The sequence below is a fragment of the Bufo gargarizans genome, chromosome 2, assembly GCF_014858855.1.
Source record: "Bufo gargarizans isolate SCDJY-AF-19 chromosome 2, ASM1485885v1, whole genome shotgun sequence".
NCBI classification, from domain to species: Eukaryota; Metazoa; Chordata; class Amphibia; order Anura; family Bufonidae; genus Bufo; species Bufo gargarizans.
In genome coordinates this window covers 1,499,043-1,525,378 of record NC_058081.1, presented here as the reverse complement: position 1 = coordinate 1,525,378, position 26,336 = coordinate 1,499,043, and the positions used below count along the sequence as shown (strand labels likewise).

General features: G+C 55.0%; 1 protein-coding gene across 4 annotated transcripts; it reads left to right on the top strand.

Moving 5' to 3' along the window:
* Positions 1 to 1,030: 1,030 nt before the first annotated feature.
* On the top strand, positions 1,031 to 26,318 carry KIF1C (kinesin family member 1C). 4 transcript variants are annotated; one of them, XM_044278495.1, is made up of 22 exons: positions 1,031 to 1,331; positions 5,991 to 6,311; positions 8,627 to 8,767; positions 8,863 to 8,939; positions 9,081 to 9,260; positions 10,184 to 10,249; positions 13,584 to 13,762; positions 14,610 to 14,721; positions 14,810 to 14,887; positions 14,997 to 15,062; positions 16,602 to 16,677; positions 16,900 to 16,978; positions 17,936 to 18,066; positions 18,197 to 18,485; positions 19,038 to 19,113; positions 20,899 to 20,978; positions 21,266 to 21,360; positions 21,450 to 21,533; positions 23,213 to 23,396; positions 23,748 to 23,820; positions 23,914 to 24,507; positions 25,227 to 26,318. In XM_044278495.1, exons 3-22 carry the CDS (start codon positions 8,662 to 8,664, stop codon positions 25,908 to 25,910), a joined length of 3,309 nt encoding a protein of 1,102 aa, XP_044134430.1. In that variant the 5' UTR covers positions 1,031 to 1,331; positions 5,991 to 6,311; positions 8,627 to 8,661; the 3' UTR covers positions 25,911 to 26,318. The 4 variants fall into 4 exon arrangements, with proteins under 4 accessions (XP_044134430.1, XP_044134432.1, XP_044134431.1 ...); XM_044278493.1 differs by lacking the exon at positions 1,031 to 1,331 and adding an exon at positions 1,455 to 1,580; XM_044278497.1 differs by lacking the exon at positions 5,991 to 6,311.
* Positions 26,319 to 26,336: the final 18 nt, after the last annotated feature.

The following is a 26,336-nucleotide window of genomic DNA, read 5'->3' as shown; positions in this document are numbered from 1 at the left end:
TGACTTCGCCTCACACCATGACTTCTCCTCACACCATGACTTCGCCTCACACCATGACTTCGCCTCACACCATGACTTCGCCTCACACCATGACTTCGCCTCACACCATGACTTCGCCTCACACCATGACTTCGCCTCACACCATGACTTCGCCTCACACCATGACTTCGCCTCACAGCATGACTTCTCCTCACAGCCCATCTTCTTCTCACACCATGACTTCTCATACCCCACCAACTCCACACACCATGACTTCTTCGCACACCAAGATTTCTCCTCACACCATGACTTCGCCTCACACCATGACTTCGCCTCACACCATGACTTCTCCTCACACCATGACTTCTCCTCACAGCCCATCTTCTTCTCACACCATGACTTCTCATACCCCACCGACTCCACACACCATGACTTCTTCGCACACCAAGATTTCTCCTCACACCATGACTTCTCCTAAAACCCATGACTTCTCATTCGCCATCTACTCCTCACACCCCATCTTCTCCTAAAAACCCATGACTTCTCATACCCCATCTATTCCTCACACTGTGTCTTCTCCTCACACCCTGTCCTCTCCTCTTTATTTTTCCTCACACCCTGTCCTCTCCTTCTCACACCTTGTCCTCTCCTCCTCAGTTTTTCTCACAACCTGTCCTCTCCTCTTTAGTTTTCCTCACACCCTGACCTCTCATCCTCCATTTTCCTCACACTCTTTCCTCTCCTCCTCACACCCTGTCCTATTTCCCTCAGTTGTCCTCCTCCTCCTCCTGTCCTCTCCTCCTCCTCAGTTGTCCTCACACCCTGTCCTCTCCTCCTTATTTTACCTCACACCCTGTCCTCTCCTCCTTATTTTACCTCACACCCTGTCCTCTCCTCCTTATTTTTCCTCACACCCTGTCCTCTCCTCCTTACTTTACCTCACACCCTGTCCTCTCCTCCTTACTTTTCCTCACACCCTGTCCTCTCCTCCTTATTTTTCCTCACACCCTGTCCTCTCCTCCTTACTTTACCTCACACCCTGTCCTCTCCTCCTTACTTTTCCTCACACCCTGTCCTCTCCTCCTTATTTTTCCTCACACCCTGTCCTCTCCTCCTTACTTTTCCTCACACCCCATCCTCTCCTCCTCAGTTTTCCTCACACCCCATCCTCTCCTCCTCAGTTTTTCTCATACTTCTGTCTGTTCCACACACCTTACGGTGTCTCTTCCAGTCTGTTTTCCCGCTCGATTGACAGGTGACGTCACAGCCGTCGGGGACAGACGGACACCTGACACATCAGCGGAGAGTTTTCAGGACGCATAGTGGAATGGGCGGGACATGCAAAGTAGTAGGTAAGGATAAAAGGCCTGAGTGACAGCTGGTGGGCGGGGCACACACTATGAGTGACAGGCGGTGGATGTGGAATGCAGTCGCGCATTAGGCGTGGCTGCCGGATGGTGACGTGATGATGTCATCTGGTGGGCGGGGGTTCCCGGCCTGGTGATGGCGGCTCCCGCCGGGATAAGCAGCTGAGAGGACAAGGAGGAGCCGCCGGGCCCAAGATCAAGAGGAAACTGAGCCCGGCACCGGACACCCCTGTGGTACGTCACCCGCTCCGTACTGACCGTGTGCTCCGTGCGGCGGAGAACCGCATGTGATTCGCGTGTAGTGTAAACTGAGCTGTACATTATATACACTGCCCCTGTGTACCGTACAGTATACTGCCCCCGTGTACCGTACAGTATACTGCCCCCGTGTACAGTACAATATACTGCCCCCGTGTACCGTACAGTATACTGCCCCCGTGTACCGTACAGTATACTGCCCCCGTGTACAGTACAATATACTGCCCCCGTGTACCGTACAGTATACTGCCCCCGTGTACAGTACAATATACTGCCCCCGTGTACCGTACAGTATACTGCCCCCGTGTACAGTACAATATACTGCCCCCGTGTACAGTACAATATACTGCCCCCGTGTACCGTACAGTATACTGCCCCCGTGTACCGTACAGTATACTGCCCCCGTGTACCGTACAGTATACTGCCCCCGTGTACAGTACAATATACTGCCCCCGTGTACCGTACAGTATACTGCCCCCGTGTACAGTACAATATACTGCCCCCGTGTACCGTACAGTATACTGCCCCTGTGTACCGTACAGTATACTGCCCCTGTGTACCGTACTGTATTCTGCCCCCGTGTACAGTACAGTATACTGCCCCCGTGTACAGTACAATATATTGCCCCCGTGTACAGTACAATATACTGCCCCCGTGTACCGTACAGTATACTGCCCCCGTGTACCGTACAGTATACTGCCCCCGTGTACCGTACAGTATACTGCCCCCGTGTACCGTACAGTATACTGCCCCCGTGTACCGTACAGTATACTGCCCCCGTGTACAGTACAATATACTGCCCCCGTGTACAGTACAATATACTGCCCCGTGTACAGTACAATATACTGCCCCCGTGTACCGTACAGTATACTGCCCCCGTGTACCGTACAGTATACTGCCCCCGTGTACCGTACAGTATACTGCCCCCGTGTACAGTACAGTATACTGCCCCCGTGTACCGTACTGTATTCTGCCCCCGTGTACAGTACAGTATACTGCCCCCGTGTACAGTACAATATATTGCCCCCCGTGTACAGTACAATATACTGCCCCCGTGTACCGTACAGTATACTGCCCCCGTGTACCGTACAGTATACTGCCCCCGTGTACAGTACAGTATACTGCCCCCGTGTACCGTACAGTATACTGCCCCCGTGTACCGTACAGTATACTGCCCCCGTGTACCGTACAGTATACTGCCCCCGTGTACCGTACAGTATACTGCCCCCGTGTACCGTACAGTATACTGCCCCCGTGTACCGTACAGTATACTGCCCCGTGTACCGTACAGTATACTGCCCCCGTGTACAGTACAGTATACTGCCCCCGTGTACCGTACAGTATACTGCCCCCGTGTACCGTACAGTATGCTGTCCCCGTGTACCGTACAGTATGCTGCCCCCGTGTACAGTACAGTATGCTGCCCCCGTGTACAGTACAGTATGCTGCCCCCGTGTACAGTACAATATACTGCCCCCGTATACAGTACACTGCCCCCGTATACAGTACAGTATACTGCCCCCGTATACAGTACACTGCCCCCGTATACAGTACAGTATACTGCCCCCGTGTACAGTATACTGCCCCCGTATACAGTACAGTATACTGCCCCCGTATACAGTACAGTATACTGCCCCCGTATACAGTACAATATACTGCCCCCGTATACAGTACAATATACTGCCCCCGTATACAGTACAATATACTGCCCCCGTATACAGTACAGTATGCTGCCCCCGTGTACCGTACAGTATGCTGCCCCCGTGTACCGTACAGTATGCTGCCCCCGTGTACCGTACAGTATGCTGCCCCCCGTGTATGCTGTCCCCCCCCTCCTCCTCCCACTCTTCTGCGCTGCCCCCCCTCCTCCTCCCACTCTTCTGCGCTGCCCCCCCCTCCTCCTCCCACTCTTCTGCGCTGTCCCCCCCTCCTCCTCCCACTCTTCTGCGCTGTCCCCCCCTCCTCCTCCCACTCTTCTGCGCTGTCCCCCCCTCCTCCTCCCCCCACTCTTCTGCGCTGTCCCCCCTCCTCCTCCCACTCTTCTGCGCTGTCCCCCCCCTCCTCCTCCCACTCTTCTGCGCTGTCCCCCCCTCCTCCTCCCACTCTTCTGCGCTGTCCCCCCTCCTCCTCCCACTCTTCTGCGCTGTCCCCCCTCCTCCTCCCACTCTTCTGCGCTGTCCCCCCCTCCTCCTCCCACTCTTCTGCGCTGTCCCCCCTCCTCCTCCCACTCTTCTGCGCTGTCCCCCTCCTCCTCCCACTCTTCTGCGCTGTCCCCCCTCCTCCTCCCACTCTTCTGCGCTGTCCCCCCCCTCCTCCTCCCACTCTTCTGCGCTGTCCCCCCCCCCTCCTCCTCCCACTCTTCTGCGCTGTCCCCCCCCCTCCTCCTCCCACTCTTCTGCGCTGTCCCCCCCCCTCCTCCTCCCACTCTTCTGCGCTGTCCCCCCCCTCCTCCTCCCACTCTTCTGCGCTGTCCCCCCCTCCTCCTCCCACTCTTCTGCGCTGTCCCCCCCTCCTCCTCCCACTCTTCTGCGCTGTCCCCCCCTCCTCCTCCCACTCTTCTGCGCTGTCCCCCCCCTCCTCCTCCCACTCTTCTGCGCTGTCCCCCCCTCCTCCTCCCACTCTTCTGCGCTGTCCCCCACTCTTCCTGCGCTGTCGCTGCCCCCCTCCTCCTCCCACTCTTCTGCGCTGTCCCCCCTCCTCCTCCCACGTCTTCTGCGCTGTCCCCCCCCTCCTCCTCCCACTTTTCTGCGCTGTCCCCCCCCTCCTCCTCCCACTCTTCTGCGCTGTCCCCCCCCTCCTCCTCCCACTCTTCTGCGCTGTCCCCCCCTCCTCCTCCCACTCTTCTGCGCTGTCCCCCCTCCTCCTCCCACTCTTCTGCGCTGTCCCCCCCCCTCCTCCTCCCACTCTTCTGCGCTGTCCCCCCCCTCCTCCTCCCACTCTTCTGCGCTGTCCCCCCCCTCCTCCTCCCACTCTTCTGCGCTGTCCCCCCCTCCTCCTCCCACTCTTCTGCGCTGTCCCCCCCTCCTCCTCCCACTCTTCTGCGCTGCCCCCCCCTCCTCCTCCCACTCTTCTGCGCTGTCCCCCCCCCTCCTCCTCCCACTCTTCTGCGCTGTCCCCCCCCTCCTCCTCCCACTCTTCTGCGCTGTCCCCCCCCCTCCTCCTCCCACTCTTCTGCGCTGTCCCCCCCCTCCTCCTCCCACTCTTCTGCGCTGTCCCCCCCTCCTCCTCCCACTCTTCTGCGCTGTCCCCCCCCTCCTCCTCCCACTCTTCTGCGCTGTCCCCCCCCTCCTCCTCCCACTCTTCTGCGCTGTCCCCCCCCTCCTCCTCCCACTCTTCTGCGCTGTCCCCCCCCCTCCTCCTCCCACTCTTCTGCGCTGTCCCCCCCCTCCTCCTCCCACTCTTCTGCGCTGTCCCCCCCCTCCTCCTCCCACTCTTCTGCGCACTCTTCCTGAGTGTCGTGGCTGGGACCCGTCCCGCCATCTTGGATGTGCCCACCCCCCCCCCCTCTTCTGCACTGCCCCCCCCCCCCCTCTTCTTCTACAGTGGACTCTTCCACCCCTCTGGCTGTGACCTGTCCTCTTTATACCTGCAGATACCTGAGCCTCCCGTCACCCTGAGGGTCGTGGCTGGGACCCGTCCCGCCATCTTGGATGTGCCCATCCCCCCCTCTTCTGCGGTGCCCCCCCCCCCCCTACTTGTACAGTGGACTCTTCCACCCCTCTGGCTGTGACCTGTCCTCTTTATACCTGCAGATACCTGAACCTCCCGTCATCCTCAGTGTCGTGGCTGGGACCCGTCCCGCCATCTTGGATGTGCTCACCCCCCCCCTCTTCTGCGCTGCCCCCCCCCTTCTTCTACAGTGGACTCTTCCACCCCTCTGGCTGTGACCTGTCCTCTTTATACCTGCAGATACCTGAACCTCCCGTCATCCTGAGGGTCGTGGCTGGGACCTGTCCCGCCATCTTGGATGTGCCCACTCCCCCCTTCTTCTACAGTGGACTCTTCCACCCCTCTGGCTGTGACCTGTCCTCTTTATACCTGCAGATACCTGAACCTCCCGTCATCCTCAGTGTCGTGGCTGGGACCCGTCCCGCCATCTTGGATGTGCTCACCCCCCCCCCCCCCTCTTCTGCGCTGCCCCCCCCCCCCCCCTTCTTCTACAGTGGACTCTTCCACCCCTCTGGCTGTGACCTGTCCTCTTTATACCTGCAGATACCTGAACCTCCCGTCATCCTCAGTGTCGTGGCTGGGACCCGTCCCGCCATCTTGGATGTGCTCACCCCCCCCCCCCCCCCCCCTCTTCTGCGCTGCCCCCCCCCCCCCTCCTTCTTCTACAGTGGACTCTTCCACCCCTCTGGCTGTGACCTGTCCTCTTTATACCTGCAGATACCTGAACCTCCCGTCATCCTGAGGGTCGTGGCTGGGACCCGTCCCGCCATCTTGGATGTGCCCACCCCTGCCGGGCATTGTGTATGTAAAAAGGGACGGAAGTGGGAGACACCTGTTGGGACATACCATTCATCCTTATGTGATGGGGGAGGCCATCCAGACCGGCAGCTGCGGAGCACCCTAGTAGCCCTGATAGTCTGGACGCCCGCGGGTGATGCCGGTCCCGTCACTCCTTGTCTGATTGTGCAGCGGATTATTACAAGACGTGAGACTGTTCGGAATAATGTGACAGAGCGAGACGGGCGCCAGGAGACTGCGGTAAGAACGCCAGCTCTATAGGGGATCGGCTGTGCCCTATACGTCTCCTCATGGCATCTGCAAATGACAAGGTGGTCGCCTCATTGCTTCTTTACAACTTGTGACGCCCTGTCCTGCGGAGCTGACAATCTACTCTCCCGCTGCACACACTAATACCGCCGTCCTGGTAGGAGTGGTAGCATAGCCACTTGTAATTGACACCACTCTGGCACTACAACTCCCACCATGCTAGGACCCAGTGAGGAGCAGGCGCTTCTCCTGACCGCCTCTGGATAAGGTAACTTCCTGCGGTCACCAGAGGAGGCGCTGTGCACTACCATGGCACTGTGACGGCAGGGTATGCTGATACAGGGCAGAATAGGGCTTTGTTTGCTGGGCACGGTGTGGCAGTATTATGTTGGTTTGGGTTCTGTGTGGCACTGTATTATGTGGCACTAGTATGTCAACTGTATAGCGATATTGTGCTGGGAGCTAATGTACATTATGGCGAGAGCTAGGGCACAGTATGGCGGTATGTTGGGAGCTAGGCCACAGTATGGAGGTTTTGTGCTGCAATCTAGGGCACAGTATGGCGGTATCGTACTGGGTGCTAGGGCACAGTATGGCAGTATTGTACTCAATGCTAGGGCACAGTATGGCGGTATTGTACTGGGTGCTAGGGCACAGTATGGCGGTATTGTACTGGGTGCTAGGGCACAGTATGGCAGTATTGTACCGGGTGCTAGGGCACAGTATGGCGGTATTGTACCGGGTGCTAGGGCACAGTATGGTGGTATTGTACTGGGTGCTAGGGCACAGTGTAGCAGTAGTAAGCTGGTGAGGGCACAGTATGGCAGTATTATGTGTGGGTGTATGTTTACGGTAGCGTTTGTACATCATGTATGATCAGGCTCATTATATTCCCCGTGGCAGTGGGTGTAGGGGAGGGTTTCAGATCCGCCACAGTCCTAGACTACTGGGGTTCTTCTGGTAGTCCGGCACGTCGCCAGGATACCGGACTGACGAGTCTCCTGTCCGTAAACAGCGCGGGTCAGACGGTCAGGATTGTGCAACGAGCCCCTGATAAGAGTCAGTGCAGCCGGGAATATCCCAGCGTCATGTGACCTCCTCCCTGGGACGGAGCTGAGTGATAGTCTGCGGCAGATGTCAGCAGTCCTGGGCTCTCTGTACATGGTGTGTACCGTGGACCGCAGCCAGATGGCGCTTCACCTTCCTGATCTTCACACATCTTTAGCAATGCTCTGCATATTCTACTTTTTATCCCGTTTCTCATTTTATATAACTAATAATATATGAGCAGGCCGCGGGGTCTCTCCACATCCGGGGGGGGGGGGGGCCGCGGGGTCCCTCCACATCCGGGGGGGGGGGGGGGGCGCGGGGGTCCGTCCACATCTGGGGGGGGGGAGGCGGCCGCGGGGTCCCTCCATACCTTGGGGGAAGGGGGGACTGGGGGAGGTGGCGGCCACGGGGTCACTCCACATCTGGGGGGGCGACAGTAGCAGAGGAGGCATGCAGGGCCCTGGTTATTACATGTGCTATAGCGTGGTGTGACCCTTACATGGTGGGGGGAGTAGTCCCTGTACCCGCGGCCTCCCCCTACGTCCTGCCTCATAGCAGCACATTACATACGGTGGTCCAGGAGGGGGCGTTAAGCAGTGCCCGCTCTGTAGCGCCCCCACCCGACCAATGTCGGTGATGGATGCCGGCGGTGGGAGGAAGGATAAGTGCTGAGGAGTTTGTCACTTATCCTCCACATGCCAGGATATGTACAGCAGGCGTCTGGGAGGTGGCAGCAGGGCGGCGGTGCCAACTGTGTCAGCTCTGACATGGCAATTATCAGGGGGATGGGAACGCTGCCATTCCCTGGCTCACCTGTGCCCTGGGATGTACATGGCGGTATTCGCACCCCCACCGCCATGTACGGCCATGAGCATGTGACCTGCGAACACTCAGCATGTATGTGCTGCGAGTCACCCATCAGGATGCCAGGCGTGCACACGTGTGTCCATCCGATCCCGGCACATGTATGCAGTCAGCCCCTTCTGTGACCTCCTCATGTCTCGGGCCATGCCGCACATTCTTCAGATTTTTGCTCTGTAAGATATGAGTCCTCAGGGTTTAACCCTTGGGATGCTGCGCTGCCTGGTGATCGGAAGGTGGCACGGCTTATGCTGCCCATCCTGGAGGGACGCACCCACTCCACCACCTCCGAGGCTGTGAGTCATGTACAGGCTGCTCCACCAGAGGGCGCACTACACCGACGCTGTAAGGATCAGACATGGCCGCCGACACTAACCCCACTTCTTTCTCTCCAGAGATTTCCCGTTGGTTTGAGTGACTCCATTTAAAGATGTCGGGAGCTTCGGTGAAAGTCGCCGTCCGCGTGCGTCCCTTTAACGCCAGAGAAATCTCCCATGATGCCAAGTGCGTGATACAGATGCAGGGGAACAGCACGTGTAAGCCACTTTAGTATTCATCTTCGCCATCATCATGTGACCTCACGTTGTGGGCCCTTTAAGTGATGTCATGGCCACCGTTCTCCTTATTTCAGGTATTTCAAACCCTAAACAGCCGAAAGATGCCGCGAAGAGCTTCACGTTTGACTACTCGTACTGGTCGCACACCTCGGTGAGATACCTTACGTGTATACGTCTTTCCCTCCTACTAAGCTCAGCTGTTATACAACTACTACTCCCAGCAGGCTCTGGCACCCATGTGTGTGTGATGTGTGTCTGTAATGTAGTAATGGTCACTGCCTCCATCACCCAGGAAGAAGACCCGAATTTTGCGTCTCAGCGGCGGGTGTACCAGGACATCGGGGAGGAGATGCTTTTACACGCTTTTGAAGGATATAATGTATGTATATTCGCCTATGGACAGACGGGAGCTGGAAAATCCTACACTATGATGGGGAAACCGGAGAGCGAGCAACATGGGATTATCCCCCAGGTATGGAAATGATGTCATCATATGTGGTGGAGGGGTAGTATTGGATTATATACCATGTATGGAGGTGATGTCATCATATGCGGTGGAGGGGTAGTATCAGATTATATACCAGGTATGGAGGTGATGTCATCATATGCGGTGGAGGGGTAGTATCAGATTATATACCAGGTATGGAGGTGATGTCATCATATGTGGTGGAGGGGTAGTATCGGATTATATACCAAGTATGGAGGTGATGTCATCATATGCGGTGGAGGGGTAGTATCAGATTATATACCAGGTATGGAGGTGATGTCATCATATGTGGTGGAGGGGTAGTATGGGATTATATACCAGGTATGGAGGTGATGTCATCATATGTGGTAGAGGGGGTGGTATGGGATTATATACCAGGTATGGAGGTGATGTCATCATATGTGGTAGAGGGGGTGGTATGGGATTATATACCAGGTATGGAGGTGATGTCATCATATGCGGTGGAGGGGTAGTATCAGATTATATACCAGGTATGGAGGTGATGTCATCATATGCGGTGGAGGGGTAGTATGGGATTATATACCAGGTATGGAGGTGATGTCATCATATGCGGTGGAGGGGTAGTATGGGATTATATACCAGGTATGGAGGTGATGTCATCATATGCGGTGGAGGGGTAGTATGGGATTATCCCCCAGGTATGGAGGTGATGTCATCATATGTGGTGGAGGGGTAGTATGGGATTATGTACCAGGTATGGAGGTGATGTCATCATATGCGGTGGAGGGGTAGTATGGGATTATGTACCAGGTATGGAGGTGATGTCATCATATGTGGTGGCGGGGTTGTGCAGGGTATAATGTAATTAGTGGATATGATTGGTTAGTCCTGGTCATGTGATCAGTCTTAGCGTTGAGCTCTAATGAACATTTTCCACTTTTTTGCAGTTATGTGAAGATTTATTTACCAGGATCTCTGAGAATAAAAGCCCCCAGCTGTCCTTCTCCGTGGAGGTGACGTATATGTGATGTACAGAGAAGGGGGCATTTATCAAACTGGTCACCCATAGGAACCAATCGTATTTCTCCTTTCATTTTGGAAAGCTCCTTTGGAAAATGAAAGGTTGAATCTGATTGGCTGCTATGGGCGACTCAGCCAGTTCTACTTTACACCAGTTTAATAAATGACCTCAATAGTTTATATAAACAATGCTTATAGGAGGAGGAGGAGGGGGTGTACGTAATACATGTAGGTTATACAGGTGACAGATATGTATATAGGAGGAGGGGGTGTACGTAATACATGTAGGTTATACAGGTGACAGATATGTATATAGGAGGAGGGGTGTACGTAATACATGTAGGTTATACAGGTGACAGATATGTATATAGGAGGAGGGGGTGTACGTAATACATGTAGGTTATACAGGTGACAGATATGTATATAGGAGGAGGGGTGTACATGGTCCATGTAGGTTATACAGGTGACAGATATGTATATAGGAGGAGGGGGGGCGGGGGTGTACATGTAGGTTATACAGGTGACAGATATGTATATAGGAGGAGGGGGTGCATAGTACATGTAGGTTATACAGGTGACAGATATGTATATAGGAGGAGGGGTGTACATGGTACATGTAGGTTATACAGGTGACAGATATGTATATAGGAGGAGGGGGGTGCATAGTACATGTAGGTTATACAGGTGACAGATATGTATATAGGAGGAGGGGGGTGCATAGTACAGGTAGGTTATACAGGTGACAGATATGTATATAGGAGGAGGGGGTGTACATGGTACATGTAGGTTATACAGGTGACAGATATGTATATAGGAGGAGGGGGTACATAGTCCATGTAGGTTATACAGGTGACAGATATGTATATAGGAGGAGGGGGTGTACATGGTACATGTAGGTTATACAGGTGACAGATATGTATATAGGAGGAGGGGGGGGTGCATAGTACAGGTAGGTTATACAGGTGACAGATATGTATATAGGAGGAGGGGGTACATAGTACAGGTAGGTTATACAGGTGACAGATATGTATATAGGAGGAGGGGGTGTACATGGTACATGTAGGTTATACAGGTGACAGATATGTATATAGGAGGAGGGGTGTACATGGTCCATGTAGGTTATACAGGTGACAGATATGTATATAGGAGGAGGGGGTACATGGTACATGTAGGTTATACAGGTGACAGATATGTATATAGGAGGAGGGGGTGTACATAGTACATGTAGGTTATACAGGTGACAGATATGTATATAGGAGGAGGGGGGGTGCATAGTACAGGTAGGTTATACAGGTGACAGATATGTATATAGGAGGAGGGGGTACATAGTACAGGTAGGTTATACAGGTGACAGATATGTATATAGGAGGAGGGGGTACATAGTCCATGTAGGTTATACAGGTGACAGATATGTATATAGGAGGAGGGGGTGTACATGGTACATGTAGGTTATACAGGTGACAGATATGTATATAGGAGGAGGGGTGTACATAATACAGGTGACAGATATGTATATAGGAGGAGGGGGTACATAGTCCATGTAGGTTATACAGGTGACAGATATGTATATAGGAGGAGGGGGTGTACATGGTACATGTAGGTTATACAGGTGACAGATATGTATATAGGAGGAGGGGGGGGTGCATAGTACAGGTAGGTTATACAGGTGACAGATATGTATATAGGAGGAGGGGGTACATAGTACAGGTAGGTTATACAGGTGACAGATATGTATATAGGAGGAGGGGGTACATAGTACATGTAGGTTATACAGGTGACAGATATGTATATAGGAGGAGGGGGTGCATAGTACATGTAGGTTATACAGGTGACAGATATGTATATAGGAGGAGGGGGGTGCATAGTACATGTAGGTTATACAGGTGACAGATATGTATATAGGAGAAGGGGGTGCATAGTCCATGTAGGTTATACAGGTGACAGATATGTATATAGGAGGAGGGGGTGCATAGTACAGGTAGGTTATACAGGTGACAGATATGTATATAGGAGGAGGGGGTGTACATGGTACATGTAGGTTATACAGGTGACAGATATGTATATAGGAGGAGGGGGTGTACATAGTACATGTAGGTTATACAGGTGACAGATATGTATATAGGAGGAGGGGGGGTGCATAGTACAGGTAGGTTATACAGGTGACAGATATGTATATAGGAGGAGGGGGTGTACATAGTACATGTAGGTTATACAGGTGACAGATATGTATATAGGAGGAGGGGGTGCATAGTCCATGTAGGTTATACAGGTGACAGATATGTATATAGGAGGAGGGGGTGCATAGTACATGTAGGTTATACAGGTGACAGATATGTATATAGGAGGAGGGGGTGTACATGGTACATGTAGGTTATACAGGTGACAGATATGTATATAGGAGGAGGGGGTACATGGTACATGTAGGTTATACAGGTGACAGATATGTATATAGGAGGAGGGGGTGTACATGGTACATGTAGGTTATACAGGTGACAGATATGTATATAGGAGGAGGGGGTGTACATGGTACATGTAGGTTATACAGGTGACAGATATGTATATAGGAGGAGGGGGGGTGCATAGTACATGTAGGTTATACAGGTGACAGATATGTATATAGGAGGAGGGGGTGCATAGTACATGTAGGTTATACAGGTGACAGATATGTATATAGGAGGAGGGGGTGCATAGTCCATGTAGGTTATACAGGTGACAGATATGTATATAGGAGGAGGGGGTGTACATAGTACAGGTAGGTTATACAGGTGACAGATATGTATATAGGAGGAGGGGGTACATAGTACAGGTAGGTTATACAGGTGACAGATATGTATATAGGAGGAGGGGGGTGCATAGTCCATGTAGGTTATACAGGTGACAGATATGTATATAGGAGGAGGGGGTACATAGTACAGGTAGGTTATACAGGTGACAGATATGTATATAGGAGGAGGGGGTGTACATAGTCCATGTAGGTTATACAGGTGACAGATATGTATATAGGAGGAGGGGGTGTACATAGTCCATGTAGGTTATACAGGTGACAGATATGTATATAGGAGGAGGGGGTGCATAGTCCATGTAGGTTATACAGGTGACAGATATGAATATAGGAGGAGGGGTGTGAACGTATAGTATAGACATGGCCAACCTGCGGCTCTCCAGCTGTTGTAAAACTGCAACTCCCACCATGCCCTGCGGTAGGCTGATAGCTGTAGACTGTCCGGGCAGGATGGGAGTTGTAGTTTTGCAACAGCTGGAGAGCCTCAGGTTGGCCATCCCTGGTATAGTATGTATGCGTATCGATCACTCTCATACCACCACTAGGTAAGCTACATGGAGATCTACTGTGAACGCGTCCGTGATTTGCTGCGCCCTAAAAGTAAAGGTAACCTAAGAGTGCGGGAGCACCCCATCCTGGGGCCGTATGTGGAGGACCTGTCCAAACTGGCCGTCACCTCCTATAATGACATCGCCGACCTCATGGACTGTGGGAACAAGGCCAGGTGAAGAGCCCCTATGTGTGCGCTCGGTATAACCCCTTGTGTGTGTCGTGTGCGCTCGGTATAACCCCCTTGTGTGCGCTCGGTATAACCCCCTTGTGTGCGCTCGGTATAACCCCCTTGTGTGCGCTCGGTATAACCCCCTTGTGTGCGCTCGGTATAACCCCCTTGTGTGCGCTCGGTATAACCCCCTTGTGTGCGCTCGGTATAACCCCTTGTGTGTGTGTGTGTGTGTGTGTCGTGTGCGCTCGGTATAACCCCTTGTGTGTGTCGTGTGCGCGCGCGCGCTCGGTATAACCCCGTGTGTGTGTGTGTGTGTCGTGTGCGCTCGGTATAACCCCTTGTGTGTGTCGTGTGCGCGCGCTCGGTATAACCCCTTGTGTGTGTGTGTGTGTGTGTGTGTCGTGTGCGCTCGGTATAACCCCTTGTGTGTGTCGTGTGCGCGCGCGCGCGCACTCGGTATAACCCTGTGTGTGTGTGTGTGTGTGTGTCGTGTGCGCTCGGTATAACCCCGTGTGTGTGTGTGTGTGTGTGTCGTGTGCGCTCGGTATAACCCCGTGTGTGTGTGTGTGTGTGTGTCGTGTGCGCTCGGTATAACCCCTTGTGTGTGTCGTGTGCGCGCGCGCACTCGGTATAACCCTGTGTGTGTGTGTGTGTGTCGTGTGCGCTCGGTATAACCCCTTGTGTGTGTCGTGTGCGCGCGCTCGGTATAACCCCTTGTGTGTGTTGTGTGCGCGCGCTCGGTATAACCCCTTGTGTGTGTCGTGTGCGTCGTGTGCGCGCGCTCGGTATAACCCCTTGTGTGTGTCGTGTGCGCGCGCTCGGTATAACTTCCATGTTCTCTCCACAGGACAGTCGCTGCCACTAACATGAATGAGACCAGCAGTCGCTCACATGCCGTCTTCACCATCGTCTTCACTCAGAAGAGACATGATGAGATGACCAACCTGGACACGGAGAAGGTGTGGGAGGAAAGCTGGGATCACTTACTGCCCCCCCCCCCCCCCACTATGTAGACTTCTGATCACATGATCTTTCTTTATGCTGCAGGTCAGTAAGATCAGTTTGGTGGATTTAGCAGGAAGTGAGAGAGCCGACTCCTCCGGCGCCAAAGGAACCCGTCTGAAGGTGAGTGACTTTGGCCACTCCACTGTCATTCTGCTGCCCTCCACCAGAGGGAGTCGCTGCTGGATCTCTGAGATCGCCTACACAAACTGTGCATCTGATCATGTTGTAGGAAGGTGCGAACATCAACAAGTCGCTGACTACGCTGGGGAAGGTGATCTCAGCTCTGGCTGAAATGGTGAGTGTGTGGGGTTACTCCTCCTCTGTGTGTCCTGTGTAGACCCTCCTCCTCCTCCTCCTCCTCCTATCCTGTCCTGTGCAGTGGCTCCTCCTCCTCCTCCTCCGTGTGTCCTGTGTAGACGCTCCTCCTCCTCCGTGTGTCCTGTGTAGTCGCTACTCCTCCTCTGTGTGTCCTGTGTAGTCGCTCCTCCTCCTCTGTGTGTCCTGTGTAGTCGCTCCTCCTCCTCCGTGTGTCCTGTGTAGTCGCTCCTCCTCCTCCGTGTGTCCTGTGTAGTCGCTCCTCCTCCTCCGTGTGTCCTGTGTAGTCGCTCCTCCTCCTCCGTGTGTCCTGTGTAGTCGCTCCTCCTCCTCCGTGTGTCCTGTGTAGTCGCTCCTCCTCCTCCGTGTGTCCTGTGTAGTCGCTCCTCCACCTCCTTGTATCCTGTGTAGTCGCTCCTCCTCCTCCGTGTGTCCTGTGTAGTCGCTGCTCCTCCTCCTCCTCCGTGTGTCCTGTGTAGTCGCTCCTCCTCCTCTGTGTGTCCTGTGTAGTCGCTCCTCTTCCTCCGTGTGTCCTGTGTAGTCGCTCCTCCTCCTCCGTGTGTCCTGTGTAGTAGCTCCTCCTCCTCCTCCTCCGTGTGTCCTGTGTAGTCGCTCCTCCTCCTCCGTGTGTCCTGTGTAGTCGCTCCTCCTCCTCCGTGTGTCCTGTGTAGTCGCTCCTCCTCCTCCGTGTGTCCTGTGTAGTCGCTCCTCCTCCTCCGTGTGTCCTGTGTAGTCGCTCCTCCTCCTCCGTGTGTCCTGTGTAGTCGCTCCTCCTCCTCCTCCTCCGTGTGTCCTGTGTAGTCGCTCCTCCTCCTCCTCCTCCTCCTCCTCCTCCTCCTCCGTGTGTCCTGTGTAGTCGCTTGCTCCTCCTCCTCCTCCTCCGTGTGTCCTGTGTAGTCGCTCCTCCACCTCCTTGTATCCTGTGTAGTCGCTCCTCCTCCTCCGTGTGTCCTGTGTAGTCGCTCCTCCTCCTCCGTGTGTCCTGTGTAGTCGCTCCTCCTCCTCCGTGTGTCCTGTGTAGTCGCTCCTCCTCCTCCGTGTGTCCTGTGTAGTCGCTCCTCCTCCTCCGTGTGTCCTGTGTAGTAGCTCCTCCTCCTCCTCCTCCGTGTGTCCTGTGTAGTAGCTCCTCCTCCTCCTCCTCCGTGTGTCCCTGTGTAGTAGCTCCTCCTCCTCCTCCGTGTGTCCTGTGTAGTCGCTCCTCCTCCTCCTCCTCCTCCTCCTCCGTGTGTCCTGTGTAGTCGCTGCTCCTCCTCCTTCTCCTCCTCCTCCGTGTGTCCTGTGTAGTCGCTGCTCCTCCTCCTCCTGTGTAGTCGCTCCCACTCTTTTATAATCTCCGGATTGTGAGGGTCACTGTGTTATCACATGTCTCACCTCTGTCTCTCTCCAATGCTGCGTATCACATAGTGGGGAGATGGCTGATGACACGTAAGTATGCGGCTTGTGATGTCATCGGGTGCGGGCGGGACTCCCTATGGCTCATTACATCCACTATAAGTTGTTGTTTTTTCTGTTTCTTCAGCAATCAAAGAAGAAGAGATCGGATTTTATTCCTTACCGGGACTCGGCCCTGACCTGGCTGCTGAAGGAGAACCTGGGTGAGTCTGGGAAAATGGGGAGGCAATTCTAGTAATCCGGCATTAGTGACATCATCAGTGAGGAGGTGCTGCCATCTGGTGCCTCCTGGTGATTGAGTAGTGGGTGCAATGTCTGCATGTATCGCCCACTAGGGGCGCTCTGCCTGATCTCCTGTCCTGGAGGGCTTGTCATAGGGACCTGGGCAGTGTATGCAGACAGTAATGTATGAGCTTTTGCTGCAGGTGGGAACTCGCGCACAGCCATGATCGCAGCTCTGAGTCCGGCCGACATAAACTACGAAGAGACGCTGAGTACCCTCCGGTAAGGCCCTGGCGTCACCCCTGTATCCTCTGTCTCTTGTATATATCTCGTGTACTGCTCTCTTTATATATTATATAAAAACACACACATTCATGACATTGTGTCACTTATCCCAGAGCTGAACTTATAATTCTGCTATTTGTTACTGGAAACAAGAAGCTTGTGGACGGACAAAGCTCTCATAGTGTAGGCACCATCAGATACACTGTGTCTGGGGTACAAGCTGTGTACAGACACTGAACAAGCGGTGAATGCAGCTCTGGAGTACAATACAGGATGTAACTCAGGATCAGTACTGTATGTACACAGTGACTGCACCAGCAGAATAGTGAGTGCGGCTCTGGAGTATAATACAGGATGTAACTCAGGGTCAGTAATGTATGTACACAGTGACTGGATCGGCAGAATAGTGAGTGCAGCTCTGGAGTATAATACCGGATGTAACTGAGGATCAGTGCAGGATAAGTAATGTCTGCACACAGTGACTGCACCAGCAGAATAGTGAGTGCAGCTCTGGGGTATAATACAGGATGTAACTGAGGATCAGTACAGGATAAGTAATGTCTGCACACAGTGACTGCACCAGCAGAATAGTGAGTGCAGCTCTGGAGTATAATACAGGATGTAACTCAGGATAAGTAATGTATGTACACAGTAACTGCACCAGCATAATAGTGAGTGCAGCTCTGGGGTATAATACAGGATGTAACTCAGGATCAGTACAGGATAAGTAATGTATGTACACAGTGACTGCACCAGCAGAATAGTGAGTGCAGCTCTGGAGTATAATACAGGATGTAACTCAGGATCAGTACAGGAGAGGTAATGTATATGCACAGTGACTGCACCAGCAGAATAGTGAGTGCAGCTCTGGAGTATAATACAGGATGTAATGTATGTACGCAGTGATGCATATGTATGTATAGTGACCGCTGTGCTTTATACCGCCCTCTCCAGTTACGCTGACCGCGCCAAGCAGATAAAATGTAACGCCATTATTAATGAGGATCCGAACGCCAGGTTAATCAGGGAGCTGAAAGAGGAAGTGGCCAGGCTGCGGCAGCTCCTGTACAGCCAGGGTCTAGCGGGTGAGTCTGGGGGCATGCAGTGACTTACCTCTGATAATGGGGTATGTGTGCAGTGCCTCTCACTGGCCTTTTAAAGGGACAGTGTGGCTTTGCCATTTTATAGGACGTTTCCCCTTCATTTGTCTCACAGATCTTGCCCTTGAGGATGGTATAGCTGCCCCCTGTGCCCCTCTACAATCCTCCGCTCCTCCGGCACTATTACCATCTGAGCCAGGCTCCCCTCCCCCTCCTCCTCTGTCGCCCCCTGCCATGAACGGTCAGCCAGAGCCCTTTGATGAGGCTGTGGGTGAAGTGGGTGAAGACTCGATCTGTACGGAGGAAGCCATGGAGAGGCTTCAGGAGACGGAGAAGTTCATCGCTGAGCTGAACGAGACCTGGGAGGAGAAGCTGCGCAAGACGGAAACCATACGGATGGAGAGGTGGGCGGGGGCGGGCAGCTGGCGGCAGGTGATGTGGGCAGGGGCGGGCAGCTGGCGGCAGGTGATGTGGGCAGGGGCGTGCATCTGGTGGCAGGTGATGTGGGCGGGGGCGTGCATCTGGCGGCATGTGATGTGGGCAGGGGGCGGGCGGCTGGCGGCAGGTGATGTGGGCAGGGGCGTGCATCTGGCGGCAGGTGATGTGGGCGGGGGCGTGCATCTGGTGGCATGTCATGTGGGCAGGCGGCTGGCGGCAGGGGTGGGCGGCTGGCGGCAGGTGATGTGGGCAGGGGCTGGCGGCAGGTGATGTGGGCAGGGGCGGGCATCTGGCGGCAGGTGATGTGGGCAGGGGCGGGCATCTGGCGGCAGGTGATGTGGGCAGGGGCGGGCATCTGGCGGCAGGTGATGTGGGCAGGGGCGGGCATCTGGCGGCAGGTGATGTGGGCAGGGGCGGGCATCTGGCGGCAGGTGATGTGGGCAGGGGGCGGGCGGCAGGTGATGTGGGCAGGGGGCGGCAGGTGATGGCACAGATCTAATCATCCTTTCTCTTATTAGGGAATCATTGTTGGCTGAAATGGGCGTGGCTCTGCGAGAAGATGGGGGCACTGTGGGGGTCTTCTCTCCAAAAAAGGTAAGTATGAGCTGCGCCCCTGGTGGTGTTATGTACAGCTGTTCCAGCCTTACTTTACAGCAGGGGTCGGCAACCTTCAGCACTGCAGCTGTTGTGAAACTACAATTCCCAGCATGCTCTATTCATTTCTTTGAACATAATTTTTATTGTTTTCAGAAGAAAAAGAACAGGTAAGTGTCACATACAGAGCCCAAAATGTATGTTTTGTCTGCAGCATTAAGAATCATTATAAATCTTCTAATATACTCTGTATGGTGTCATCATTTTTAACATAATAATTAACAGAGCAGGTTATATAAACATTACTATAAGTAACATTGGGAGAATAGAGGAAAGGAAATGGATATAAAGGAGTAAGGGGGGGGGGAGGGGGGGGAGTGACAAGGAGTGTTAAGTACATCTGAGCTTTACCTATCTGTTAGGACTGTGTTAAATTTGGAGTGAAGCCAACAATCCCATGCAAGTTTAAACTTGGCTCGTTTATTGGATATGGAAGCATTGAACATCTCACATAGACAGTTGTTATTAACAGCATTTATAATTTCCGCTAGTGGAGGGGGGTTTGGATTCTTCCAAAAGTAGGCAATTTTCATTCTAGTGGCCACAATTACATGAGTAACAACTACTCTAATAGTATGAGGAAATAAGTCTAAATCCACGGAGAGTAAGGCCTGAGCTATAGATAGTGAGATTGGGATATTACATATTTGAGTAAGGATACGATTAATTGAGTTCCAGACCGGTTTGATGTCTCCGCATTCCCACCATATGTGTTCCATGTCGGCTTCAGCTGCAGAACATCTCCAGCAGACATGGGATGATAGAGGGTACATCTTGGATAATCTGTAGGGTGTATAGTACCATCTATAAAGCATTTTCCTGGAGTTTTCAAGATGGTTAATACATTTAGAAGAAGCCCGTATAATAGAGAATGCAGTTTCCCATTGTTCTGAGGAAATCTTCAAGCTTAATTTTGATTCCCATTTATTTAGTAAAGGGGTCAGTGGTGAGTCCGATCTCTCCGCCATAAGGTGATAGCTGAGAGATAGGGCCTTGAGGGTACTTAGAGGGTTTCGTAAGATTCCCACTATTTTACAAGTGTCAGAGAAAGTGGGGAGGGTTACCCCAGACAAAAAATGTCTGATTTGTAAATACTTATAAAAATCTCTATGGGGAACCTTAAATTTTCCTGCCAGGTCTGTAAAGGAGTTTAAAGTCTTATTGGTGTAGAGTTGACTTAGGTTCTTAATCCCTAGGTCGGTCCAATTAGAGATCCTTAAGTGTGGGATACATCTCTCCAATGTCCCCAAGGGGATGTCTGTAAATGAGACATTAATAAGTTTTAGTTTTGTCGTCAATAGGATCCAGAGTTCAAAAGCGGCCTGAATTGTGGGACATAAATTTGGGATGCGAATGTTTCCCAATAGGGAGTTGGAGAAGAAAAATAATTGGGGGTTTTTAACACCCATGATATAGTTTTCGATTGTGACCCAGTGCTTGTTAGTCTGGTTTAACCAAGTGTATCTCAGTTGTTCTAAAATACACGCCCTATAGTACTTGATTATAGAGGGGCATCCCAGTCCTCCTTTGGCAATGGGTAGATACATTACATCTGCCTGAATCCTTGGTTTTTTATCTTGCCATACAAATTTAAGAAGTAGTGTATTTCTTAGAAGAGCAGAGCAAGTGTGCATGCTGGGAGTTGTAGTTTTATAACAGCTGGAGTGCCGGAGGTTGCCTACCCCTGGTCTACAGCATGACCCTTCTGTCGTCCATCATACATAGATCCCACACCTGGTCAATCTGAATGAAGACCCCCTCATGTCCGAGTGTCTCCTGTACCATCTAAAGGAGGGCATTACACGGTAAGGTTCCCCGAGGGTTGCACCCTCACCCGCCCTCCGGCTGGCCTCTTCATTGCGCACCTTGGCTCACCCTTTTCCTGCGCGCCCTCTGGCTCGGCCCTTCCTCTCATGCGCCCTCTGGCTCGGCCTTTCCTCTCATGCGCCCTCTGGCTCGCCCTTCCTCATGCCCGCTCCTTCGCATGTCCTCTGGCTCGCCTTTTTTTCACGTCTTCCTTTCGCGCGCCCTCCCTATGGCTCGCACTCGCCCTCTGAACCCCCCCAGCGCACTCACTCTCTGTTTGTCGTAGGGTCGGTCGGGTGGATGTGGACATCAAGCTGAGCGGTCAGTTCATCAAGGAGCAGCACTGTCTCTTCCACTGCAGCACTAATGAGAATGGTGAAGGTGTGAAGGGTTATGGGACGGCGGGGGGTCTGTGTGCACATGGGTGGTCTGTCACACACCTTATCACGCCCCCTCTGATTTCTCTGCAGTGGTCGTCACGTTGAAGTCCTGTGAAGGAGCCGATACCTACGTGAATGGAAAGCAAGTGACCGAGCCGCTGGTGCTGAAGTCAGGTAAGTGATGGTGACGGCTCCCCCCCCCCCCCCCCCCCCCCGCGCAGGCTGTATAACTGCCCCTCTGGTGACGGCTCCCCCCCCCCGCAGGCTGTATAACTGCCCCTCTGGTGACGACTCCCCCCCTCGCAGGCTGTATAACTGCCCCTCTGGTGACGGCTCCCCCCCCGCAGGCTGTATAACTGCCCCTCTGGTGACGACTCCCCCCCTCGCAGGCTGTATAACTGCCCCTCTGGTGACGGCTCCCCCCCTTGCAGGCTGTATAACTGCCCCTCTGGTGACGACTCCCCCCGCAGGCTGTATAACTGCCCCTCTGGTGACGACTCCCCCCGCAGGCTGTATAACTGCCCCTCTGGTGACGACTCCCCCCGCAGGCTGTATAACTGCCCCTCTGGTGACGGCGCCCCTCTGGTGACAGCTTCCCCCGCAGGCTGTATAACTGCCCCTCTGGTGACGGCGCCCCTCTGGTGACAGCTTCCCCCGCAGGCTGTATAACTGCCCCTCTGGTGACGGCTCCCCCCCGCAGGCTGTATAACTGCCCCTCTGGTGACGGCTCCCCCTTCCCCCGCAGGCTGTATAACTGCCCCTCTGGTGACGGCTCCCCCTTCCCCCGCAGGCTGTATAACTGCCCCTCTGGTGACGGCTCCCCCCCGCAGGCTGTATAACTGCCCCTCTGGTGACGGCTCCCCCCCGCAGGCTGTATAACTGCCCCTCTGGTGACGGCTCCCCCTTCCCCCGCAGGCTGTATAACTGCCCCTCTGGTGACGGCTCCCCCCCCGCAGGCTGTATAACTGCCCCTCTGGTGACGGCTCCCCCCCCCGCAGGCTGAATAACTGCCCCTCTGGTTACGACTCCCCCCGCAGGCTGTATAACTGCCCCTCTGGTGACGGCTCCCCCCCCCGCAGGCTGTATAACTGCCCCTCTGGTGACGGCTCCCCCCCGCAGGCTGTATAACTGCCCCTCTGGTGACGGCTCCCCCCCCCGCAGGCTGTATAACTGCCCCTCTGGTGACGGCTCCCCCCCCCGCAGGCTGTATAACTGCCCCTCTGGTGACGGCTCCCCCCCCCGCAGGCTGTATAACTGCCCCTCTGGTGACGGCTCCCCCCCCCGCAGGCTGAATAACTGCCCCTCTGGTGACGGCTCCCCCCCCGCAGGCTGTATAACTGCCCCTCTGGTGACGGCTCCCCCCCCGCAGGCTGAATAACTGCCCCTCTGGTTACGACTCCCCCCGCAGGCTGTATAACTGCCCCTCTGGTGACGGCTCCCCCCCCCGCAGGCTGTATAACTGCCCCTCTGGTGACGGCTCCCCCCCGCAGGCTGTATAACTGCCCCTCTGGTGACGGCTCCCCCCCCCGCAGGCTGTATAACTGCCCCTCTGGTGACGGCTCCCCCCCCCGCAGGCTGTATAACTGCCCCTCTGGTGACGGCTCCCCCCCCCCCCCCCCCCCCCCGCAGGCTGTATAACTGCCCCTCTGGTGACGACTCCCCCCGCAGGCTGTATAACTGCCCCTCTGGTGACAACTCCCCCCCCCCCCCCCCCCCCCCCCCGCAGGCTGTATAACTGCCCCTCTAGTGACGGCTCCCCCCCCCCCCCCCCCCCCCGCAGGCTGTATAACTGCCCCTCTGGTGTCGGCTACCCCCCCCCCGCAGGCTGTATAACTGCCCCTCGTTTTCTGCAGGTAACAGGATAGTTATGGGGAAGAACCACGTCTTTCGCTTTAATCACCCTGAGCAGGCGCGGCTGGAGAGAGAGAGGAGCAGCGTGGTGCTGGAGAACCAGGCAGAACCCGTGGACTGGAACTTTGCCCAGCGGGAGCTGCTGGAGAAGCAGGGCATAGACATCAAGCTGGAGATGCAGAAGCGGTCAGTACGGGCTCAGCAGGGGGCGCTCTATCCGGGGGCCCAGTAATGGGCTCTTCTCTAGTGTCAGCAGGGGGCCCTGTACCCCAGCGGTCATTAATGATGTGGGTCGGCAGGGGGCGCTGTATCTCTGTGGTCGGCAGGGGGCGCTGTATCTCTGTGGTCGGCAGGGGGCGCTGTATCTCTGTGGTCGGCAGGGGGCGCTGTATCTCTGTGGTCGGCAGGGGGCGCTGTATCTCTGTGGTCGGCAGGGGGCGCTGTATCTCTGTGGTCGGCAGGGGGCGATGTATCTCTGTGGTCGGCAGGGGGCGCTGTATCTCAGGAGACATTAACCCTTGTGTTCCCCTCCCCTAGGCTGCAGGATCTGGAATTCCAGTATAAACGGGAGAAGGAGGAAGCGGATCTGTCCCTGGAGCAGCAGAGACTGGTGAGTTGCCCAGTCTTCTCCCCCCCCCCCCCCATTCTCTCTCTCTGAGTGGCGGCCATGTTTGCTACATCTTCAACCCTTTCCTCCCTGCAGTTTGGGGACTCGGATAGCGGCGATGACTCTGACAAGCGCTCGTGTGAGGAGAGCTGGCGCCTCATGTCATCTCTGCGGGATAAGGTGCCACCGGGCGGCGTGCAGAGCATCATGCGACGTTGCGGCCTCCCGAGCAGTGGCAAGAAACGGGAGCCCATCAAGGTGTACCAGATCCCGCAGCGGCGGCGGCGGCTGGGGAAGGACCCGCGCTGGCTGACGCTGGCGGACCTGAAGATGCAGGCAGTGAAGGAGATCTGCTACGAGGTTGCACTCAACGACTTCAAACACAGCAAGCAGGAGATCGAGGCCATGGCCGTCATCAAGATGAAGGAGCTGTGCCGCACCTACGGCAAGAGGGATGCCAACGAGAAGGAGTGGTGGAAGGCCGTGGCCCGAGACGTGTGGGACACTGTAGGGGTGGGAGAGGAGGACGAGGGTGGCGGCAAAGGTGGGGTGCAGGACCTGAAGGCGCACATCGACAAGCTGACTGACATCCTGCAGGAGGTGAAGCTGCAGAACAACATGAAGGACGAGGAGATCCGGGCGCTGCGGGACAGGATGGTGAAGATGGAGCGTGTCATGCCCCTCACCCAGGTGAGCCCGCCCTGCGCAGGAGAGCTTAGTGTGCATGCCCCTCACCCAGGTGAGCCCGCCCTGCGCAGGAGAACTTAGTGTGAATGCCCCTCACCCAGGTGAGCCCGCCCTGCGCAGGAGAGCTTAGTGTGCATGCCCCTCGCCCAGGAGAGCTTAGTGTGCATGCCCCTCGTCCAGGTGAGCCCACCCTGCGCAGGAGAGCTTAGTGTGCATGCCCCTCACCCAGGTGAGCCCGCCCTGTACAGGAGAGCTTAGTGTGCATGCCCCTCACCCAGGTGGAGCATTAGGCGTGACGCGGCTGTGGCTGGAGCGTTAGGTGTGACGCGGCTTTGGCTGTGGCTGGAGCATTAGGCGTGATGCGGCTTTGGCTGTGGCTGGAGCATTAGGAGTGACGCGGCTGTGGCTGGAGCATTAGGCGTGACGTGGCTGTGGCTGGAGCATTAGGCGCGGCTGGAGCATTAGGCGCGACGCGGCTGTGGCTGGAGCATTAGGCGCGACGCGGCTGTGGCTGGAGCATTAGGCGCGACGCGGCTGTGGCTGGAGCATTAGGCGCGGTGCAGCTGTGGCTGGAGCATTAGACGTGACGCGGCTTTGGCTGTGACTGGAGCATTAGACGTGATGTAACGCAGGCTGTGGGTACTGTAGGTAGGTTACATGTAGGTAGCCATATCCCGATGTCGCTGCCCCCGGTAATCTCTCCCTTTGGCCCCCACCCGCAGGACGACGTTTCGGATGATCTTTCGGATGAGTCTTTCGCCTGGTGCTCCAATGATGGCGACTCTGTGAACAGCGGCCATGTTGACGCTTCTCCGGATCGTTCTCCTAAGAGCCACCGGATGGAGCAGCTGATGGAGGACAACTCCACGTTTCGCCGGGGGAGGATGCGATGGTTGAAACAAGAAGAGAACCGGAGCCAGAACCTGCAGCAGCAGCAGATAAACCGCTGCCTCCGCCGGACTCCTGGCACCGGCAAATTTATCCCCCCACTGGACTGCAAGCTGCGCTTCCCCTTTAAGAGCAATCCCCAGCACCGCTTTTCCTGGGCTCCGGGAGCTACGTACGTGGTGGAAGAAGTGTCCAATCCGTGGTCAGAGGACAGGCGGAGCGGCAGCGAGGAGGACGGCGAAAGGCGGAATGACCCGCGGGGACCGGGGGAGGATCGGCAGAGGCACAGGAGGAACTCTCTGGATGGAGGCGCCAACCGAGGCCGTCGCCCCAACAACCGCCACAACGGCGAAGAGCGAGCGCACACTAGAGAAAGTGACGGCGGGCTGCAAGCGACTAAACGGCACCCCTCCTCCCCGCAGGAGCGCCCCTACAAGTACCACCCCTACACCGCGCCCCCGCGGATGCGTCGTCAGAACTCTGCCCCTGACCTGTGTGACCAGGAGACCCCAGTATGAAGACTGACAGACTGAGCATGTGCTAGTGAGGAGGAAGCGAGAAACGGAAGGTGAAACCTGCCCAGTACAAAGAGGAGCCGCAGCAGCTCTGCCACTGACGTGTTCTATGTTATTTTATGTTTTGAGTTTGTGTCTGAGAAGGAGATTGCTGCTATGAGGGGCGAAGGTGGCGCCCCCTACTGTACAATCACTGTGTGTACAGGCGCTATATGTATATAGGAGTGTATACGGGGGGAGATAGAGGAAGTTCTGCCCCTTCCCACAACCCTTTGCTTATAACACTACGGTCGCGCACAGACTTGCACTGCCCGCCGCGCGCCGCCTCCTATTTATCTTGTGTTATCTTCTGTGTGTAACCGGGGGTGGCCCGGAGAGCGCGCCCCCCGAAATAAACTGCCCCATGCTGCACCCACCCGTGTCCTGTCT